This window comes from Haemaphysalis longicornis, unplaced genomic scaffold (assembly GCF_048455015.1).
Source record: "Haemaphysalis longicornis isolate Haplotype H1 unplaced genomic scaffold, Haemaphysalis longicornis Haplotype H1 scaffold_2, whole genome shotgun sequence".
NCBI classification, from domain to species: domain Eukaryota; kingdom Metazoa; phylum Arthropoda; class Arachnida; order Ixodida; family Ixodidae; genus Haemaphysalis; species Haemaphysalis longicornis.
Genome location: NW_027526295.1, coordinates 286823952 through 286831808, shown reverse-complemented (window position 1 = coordinate 286831808; position 7857 = coordinate 286823952). Strand labels below are relative to the sequence as shown.

General features: G+C 50.2%; 1 protein-coding gene across 2 annotated transcripts in view; it reads left to right on the top strand.

Moving 5' to 3' along the window:
* Positions 1 to 763: 763 nt before the first annotated feature.
* LOC144170818 (uncharacterized) overlaps positions 764 to 7857 on the top strand; it is a 28357-nt gene continuing 21263 nt past the window's right edge. The window contains exon 1 of one of the 2 annotated variants that reach the window (XM_077700832.1): positions 764 to 2001. In XM_077700832.1, the coding sequence (XP_077556958.1) occupies positions 1022 to 2001 (980 nt within the window). In that variant the 5' untranslated portion in view covers positions 764 to 1021. The remainder of the gene's footprint in view (positions 2002 to 7857) is intronic. The other variant, XM_077700833.1, reaches the window with a different exon arrangement.

Genomic DNA, 7857 nt, shown 5'->3' with positions numbered 1-7857 from the left:
TTTGCGCTTTTTACCCGTCACCTATTGAGCCCAGCGAAGTAACTGTACAGCAGCTGCCATTTTTCTTAAATCATGACGTCACATCCGGCAAAAAGAAAAAGGCCGCTTTCTTTTTTTTTTTTTCTGATGTCCGCAAAGGTTAAGGCTTGGGCGAGTTGGTGCATGATTACAAAAGGGGAACAGCGCAAACTCAGACAAAAACACAAGACGAAGAAGGTGACAAACACGTGTAAGTCGGCGCTCGTGTTTGTCACATCCTTCGTCTTGTGTTTTTGTCTGAGTTTGCGCTGTTCTCCTTTTGTTTTGATGTTTGGCGCATGGGTATGCCAAATGGCGCATGCGCAGTAGGGCTCGTCTGCTTTGTCAACCGGAAGCACGTGACCAAAATTGAAAGCCAATCAGAAAAGACGTTGCCGCCTTTGGCTCAGCGGCGCGCTTTCCCTCTAGAGTCAGTATATCATCTCTGTGGTTTTTGTCCAAATATATTTTGTTGGTAGTTAGCACTCGTCCTGTTGTCTCCTTTCTTTGTCTGTGTCTAATTTGCGCTTTCAGTTCTCATTAAAAGACAACGCTTCTGGTGAATTCACAGTTCACGGTGAATTCACGGCGTCAAGAATCGGGCCTCGAATTACAAAAATCCGGATAAGACATTTCAAAAATTACGCGTAGGTTTAGAAGGTAATTCGCATGTTTTTTTTTTTAATTAGCTACAAAATTTTGTGAATTTGGGTTTTAAGCTGGCAACATAAAGCGTAAATTCCCATAATGCAGTGCAACACATGGTCGCCATTTTTGGCGAGAGGGGATCGGCGAAGAAACAGGACGACGGGATCACAGAAGTGTTAGATCGCTGTCAGAAATTTTTAGCGCCTCGCACGGCGTATACGCTTCGTTTCGTCTGAATGTCAATATTTATAATGGCTGCAAGTTGTAGACTATTCGGTCCGAGGTAGGATTGGGAAAATATCCACTCGGAGGTGAAAAAAAAAGACAGAAACACTCCCTCTGTCGGGAGGTAATCATGGCCGACAAAATCTGTGGTGATGGTATTGGGAACAGTACTGGAAGATTGTATAACGCTGAAGTAGACCTAATAACACCGACTACAATGTACGGCAGTAGCCCCGGCGAGCCGAGGACGTTGGTGCAATCTGTGGATGCAGCCGGTACGAAAAAGAAGCCGACGTCGTTTCAAATCACCAGCGTCACCGTGCAAGGATCCCGGTTAAGTAACGACGGTGGTGACGAGAGCGCCGACGACTTGGACGAGAGCCACACGGAGGACCTGAGCTCGGACATCCTGGATTGCTCCAAGACGACCGACGCGGAGCAGTTGTCACCGGCCGAGGAGAACGGCAACGCGGCGGCGGCGACGCCGGCGCCCGCCCCCGTGGACGCAGTAGCCAGCGAGCCGGCCGCTGCGCCCAGCGATCCCGTGCCATCGGCCGGCCTGGCCGCCGCGGTGACGGTGTCCCCGGCGGCGGCCGTGGTCGCCGGTGCCGCGGGCACGCTGGCCATCGTGGCCAGTGCGCCCGCGGCGGCCAGCGCGGCCGAGGGCCCCATCAACCCGGACCACTGGCAGCGCCGCTTCAAAGTGGTCAAGATCGTGAGCTCCGAGCCTTTCGGCCGGGGCCGCTGGCTGTGCATGGACTTCGTTGACCCGCCCGCCATGCAGGCGGACGCCAAGGGCGGCGAGGAGCGCGAGAGCGGCTCTGCCGCCGCGGACCTCCCGCCGGCCGTGTCCAACGAGGCGGTGGCCCACGTGTACGAAATCCCCGTCGGCCAGACGGCCAACAACCAGCAGGGCGGGCCCCTGTACGGCATTATTCTACCTGTGTCCGCGGGCGGCCAGGGCTCGCCCCTGGGAGTGCTCCAGCCGGTCGCCGCCGAGCAGCAGGCGGCCGAGCAGGCCGCACCGGCGTCCGCCGAAGCGGCTGACGCCCCCGCCGCCGAGACCGTGCCCCCCGAGAACAAGTCGGCCACGGAGGAAGACTCCGAGAGGTTCGTGCCCACGTTGTTTGTTGCCTCCGTCGGCATGACTCATCCCGGCGACATGTGCGAGGTCGCCGGATAACGTGTGCCTCCGGCTGCTCCCTGTTCGCTCGGGGCTGCGGGCGCAGCTGCAGTAGGCTAGCAGTGCGATGCACGCATAACGCACTGTCGTGCGCACGTGACAGTCAGATGGCACCCTCCACTGGGCACTAACTGCGGTCACTATCGCTAAAAAGATGCTAACCTGCACAGCTCCTCGGCGTGTGACAGACATGAAAGATGCACGTTAAGCCCATAATGCACTCATCCTTAGAGAAGCTTGCAAAACCGCCTAGGGTGGTCAATACGAATATGTGGAATCCCACCGACTTTCTTGCTTTAGACCGCTTGCAGCATGGACGTTTTAAACTTGGCCAAACTTGGATCGCACGATGTCACACAGAGGCTGGAAATGATGGATAAACGTGCAGAATAAAGCGATAGATCAAACATAATCCATGTAATGTTGTCGCATGCTAATTTATTTTTCCCACCTTGGCTCTTGCCGAGATGATACTGCTGTTACCTCGAAATAATCTCGAATTACCGGGGAGGTGCCCATATGGCTAGGATTGATACCTAAAAAATTGCAATTGTCAACTTGTTGACGGCATACCTGTTTGGGATTAGCAGGAGACACCGCACCGCCACTGTGAGCAAGGGATAGTTCTAACATTTACTTGGTCAGGTGTTTAGATTGATCTATTTGACCCCTGAAAGCATTTGGTAGCGAGAATTGGGCACACTTCAATACATCTAAAAATAAAAGATATTTTTGAACCCAAATAGTAAAAAAGGGACACTGGCCTGCACTGGTAGACTGCAGTGCACAAAATACAACTTTACCACATGGATAGTGAAAGCAGTTGAACAAGACATAACGTGCCAAATGCATGGTACTGGGCACTGCCACCTGATACACTTTTCAATATTTGACCTGGGTTGTCACAAATTATGAAAAAGGGCAGTAGATTGGTTGAGCTTTTTTTTTGAAAGAGCAGCAAGGTGGGGACATTTAAATGTAGAATAAAAGTACGTGGCAGCTTTAGCTAAATGCATTGTTTGCGAAAAGACACAAACCTGAGCTCACCTGCCGCGGTGGCTCAGTGGCAATGGTGATGTGCTACTGAGATCAGGCACGGGTTCAATTCCTGCCGCGGCGATCGCTTTTCTGATGGAGGTGAAAAGCAAAAACGCCTGTGTGTTCGAGATTTCGGTGCACGTTGAAGATCCCCAGGTGGTCAAAATTAATCCGGAGCCCTCCACTATGGCGCGCCTCATTGTCTGTGTAGCGTCTGCACGTTAAACCCCATAATCAATCAATCAATCAAACCTGAGCGCAACCTTTGTAAGCCTGATCAAGCAGGCTTCTTTGAGTCACCACGAAAGCTTTGCTTTTTTGCGAAGAGGGTGCAGCTTATACCTCAGACGAAGGGGAAATGTTGCTTCTGGATTTCAAATTGCCCACTCATTGCCCTGCATGTGATGTGGCAAGAGCTGTGTGGTGTGCCCTGGAGAGCAGCCGAAAAGGAGCAGTCAGTACACTGACTTAGCACTTGTAAAGACACCGAAAGCTGGAATTGCCAATCAAACCTAGGGTCCGTTTGATTCGCCGTGCACCTCTTGAACCAGTTCACAGCAGTGCAGTGCCGGTTCCACCATCCTGCACAATCAGCGGAACCAGACGTGTGCCTTTTTCACCCAGTTCTGCACCTTCTCGGTGGCAGGGAGCGCAGGCCAAGCCCTAAACTCATCCTGCACCTGTCTGAACCACGGGTGAATCGGGTGCAGTTCAGGTGCACCATGGGAACGAATGGCGAAGTGCTGCGTCGCCTGAACTGATTCACGTGTCGCAGGTGAAGCAAACGGACCGCTAGTAAAACCCGGCAGGGTGTTTTGGCGCATGTGAACCCTGTGCTACGGAACGGCGAACCCATCAGCTCTGCTTTTGCTTCAGGCGATGAAGGTGACTAGGACGTGAAAAGCTGTTGTGAGGGCCACTCGAAAAACAGTGCGGCATCCCTGCTCTTACAAACATTCGCTCCCGCTTTGTGGTGATTTACACAACGTTATTGCAGTGTAGCCATTTGTTAATCGCCTTAAAATGATTTTTTTATCTGAAACGCTGTAATTCCCAGTTGCAAGCCCACAAATCTCTCAGCATTCGGTTCATTTGGTTGGCCTCAGCCCATTGCACAAATTGGGCTCTGTGCGTCACATGTTGGGTGTGGGAAAGGGGCTACCGAGTTACCGCTGTCTTCACATTTTAGGCACGGTTGCATAATTTGTTTGATGAAAGTTTGTCAAAACTGGCATGAGTGGTGTTCCGACAAGTCCTTTGATTGGAGCAAGGTTATTTTCCTGGCCCCTTTAAACATGGGGGTGGTCACCAGTGTATCAGTTTCGTCTGTCTTGGTGTGCCTGTGCAGTGTAAAGAATATGTAACGATGAGTGTGCAAGCTTCTTCTTGCGGCCGCCAAAGTTGATGGTGCCAGCCACTTGCACGGTAGCTTCTGCCCCATCTGCCAGGTGGCGGCCTCGCTTCCATTTGTGACGTTTTCCTTTGCGGGACCAAAAACCAAGGGGGAAACGGGAGGGGGGCAAGTGGTTGTTTGTTGCAAAACAAATGGAGACATGTTTTGTCAACAAGCAGATGCCAAAGGAACTATGGAAGGTCTTGTCTGTCCTGAGTTGAAACTATTCCTCCTTTGCTGCTTAGCTTCCGGCTTTGTAAGATGAAGAGTTCCTGATCTCGGAGCAAAAGGTAGCCACTGCGCTGTCAGCTGTTGAAACCACCCGGTAGGCTGTGGTTGGCACTGGCTCAGGGGAGCCATACGAGCGCTGCCTTGCTGCGCTGCTTGGTCAGAGGGGGTGAGCGGCGGGATGCAGGGGAAACAAAACGAGGCTTCCTTGCAGCCAGGCCCACAAGCCTGCAACCGTCCGCTTTTAGGGTGAAGCACCTTAGGGGCTCGTGTAGTCGCGGTAATATGACACCGGGATGCTTGTTTTCCAACAGCTCGTGCTAGAACGTAATGCGTACCATACGAAAAGTGTATAAGGGGTAAAACCGGTTCAAAATAAACTAACATGATTTAAAGATTTGTGGAGCGCTCCCTGTCCGCTTCAGCAGTTGTCAAGCATATGCAGAGGCTGTGTGTAGACGGGTGGTAATCTGTGTTACACCCAAGTACTCACCGGCTCTTGGCGCTAGGCTTGATCGGGTCAGGTGGTTGTTCGAAACAAGAAAAGGCATACTTACCTGAGGCCGGGGCCTCGTTAGTCACCCGGGACAAGCCCCCAGAATGAGACGTGGGCATTGCACTGCGCTCGCGTTGACCCCTGCCACTGCCCCTAACTGGGACAGATGGGGCATGAAAATTGCTCAAATCTGGTTCAGCGCAAGAGAGGGCACCACTGCCTCAGAAAGCACACGGTTGCACCTCCCACCAGCGCTTCTCCGGTGCTCAATCAGCGCGCGCCATATTGCAAGAGGGACTTAGTATTTAGTATTTAAATTAGGGCTGGGCGTTGGTTAAAATTTTAATCTGACTAATCGGTTGGCTTTAATTGGTTAATTGATTGATTAATTGATTGCATTGGTGTATGAAGAAAAATAACCAGAAATATTATTTTAAGAATGGTAACAATAATACCGTAATGACAATAATAATCATAAAAATAATATGAATCTGCTTGCCACCTGTCCGCAGACATTCCAGATGAGGTGAGCAGGTCACCATCATGGCACTGATTTAAGAGAGACGCTTATCACCACTTTCGTCACTGACACTTTGGTAGAATGAAGAACATAGGCACTAGCCTTAAATGCAAGAGAAGCCAGTTAATCTCTGCTTACTTTGGACAGAGTTAGGTTATACAGTGTTATGAGCAGAGACAGGCCTTGCAGAAATCCAGGAGCCTGCGCAAGTCCAGTACATCTATCGGGGATCTTTGGGGCAACATTTCATCAGCCTCGAGAGCAGCAATGCAGACGTTGATGGCCAGATGGGAACACTCGTGAACAGGGACTTCACGTCGAATAACTCCATCAAGTCGTCTTCCTCTATCATAGTATCACGTGTCTTCTTGACAAAATCAAATTAATTGCAGACAAATTATCCTGGCCGATGAGTGATGCAGGAACTTAGACAGGCTCTGCAGGGGGGACCGGATGTAGTCGACAGTGGGGCGCCATGGAATGTTTGGCTCGCGAATTTTCGGCAAACCATACAAGGCGGGTGGGGATCTATTGTAGATGAGCATCTTGTAGTGGAGTGCTTTGTGGTTAGGAGGAACGGTCAGGAATACATCCACCAGCAGCCTTTAGAAATCTCTTTCCAATTCAACGTTGAGCCCTTCTTAAGGCGTACATACGTGTCAGTCTTCAGGAAGAAGCAGCGTTGTCGTCTTGAAGACAGTGACGAGGACTGCAGCATTAGGATGGCGGCAGTGCCTTTGCCTGCTGGTAGAATCACCACACCCTCGTTATCATCGAGGCTCTTGATTGGTCTGCGTTCCTTCCATGACAATGCTGAGCAGGAGGGTCTGCACTGAATGGCGTTAAGGGCGCCGACCACTCGGGTACGGGCCTCTTCACGGCAAGTGTTTTCGGTAAGGCTGACTGACAGCATTCTCCCCCGCGCATACTAGTTTCTTCTTGTCCAGTGTGGGTTCTTGGTTGAAATTCAGACCTAGGTTAAGAACCGCTTTCCTCATCTCGGCTTGGCCTGTACTACAAGAAGTTAATAAGCACAGTGGCTTTTGAAGGCGCCCTTGTTTTTAACGACTGTTCAGCGAAAAGGCTTATCGTCATGGGCAATCTCACCTCTCTGGCATTGAAGCTCCTGGTTCCTGGAGAGCTGGGTACTGGCGAACTCGGTGGCAACGATTTTTCAAACTGGTTGGCGTCTTTTTTGCATCTAATATACCCTCCCGGCCAGACGGGATTCTATCACACTCTCGACTTCAGCCTCAAAAAATGTACACCTTGTTTCAATCATATTCACCACATTTATGCAACATGAAACCAAGATCGGAGACGTCAGCTTATAAAGAAAAGAGGATTTTAGCAAGATAAGGAGTCAGTAAAATAAGTGGGACAGTACTGCTGGAGGGTAATATTGTTGGAACTGTCATTGTGCAGTGATAAGCACATTTGCTCTACATTTCATTCCCCTGCCAGGATGGCGTAATGGGAGGGTTGGGCTTACAGCCACTAGATGTGGGGTCAATGCATGCCTGCACCGTGTGATTTGATGACAAAGGGGATTATTCTAGCCTGTGCGGGCAAGAATAATCCCTAGCACTCCACCAGGACGTACTCTTGAGACTCCATAAGGCAATATGGCATGTTTAAAGGACCGTGAAAACAACATGCAAATCCATTTTGTTCACAAGGTTGCCATGTCAGAGCAACAATCATGCTAATCCTAACGCAAGTTGCATTTCTTTAAACTGGGTAACCTGGGCACGCACATGTCTCTGACATTAAGGCGGCATCCATGACAAATCATCCATCAAGGAAGACACATTACAAGTGTCTTCCTTTTCTTCTCACGAGTGGGAACCCCAGCAGACAAACTGAGTATTTTTTGCTGACTCCTTTATAACTAACCTCATTCCATTCCTTAAAGGAGTACTGACACGAAATTCTTGTCACATCACATCACTTTATTACCTTGAAGACCCCCTAGAGGGGGTAGTACATAAGGGGTGGGAAACAGATACAACAAATGCAATACGTGTGCAGGATGGGTATAAGTACAAACAGGGGTGACCACTACTGAAAGGAAAAGAACACATATGCAGGATCGGTATAAATATTAA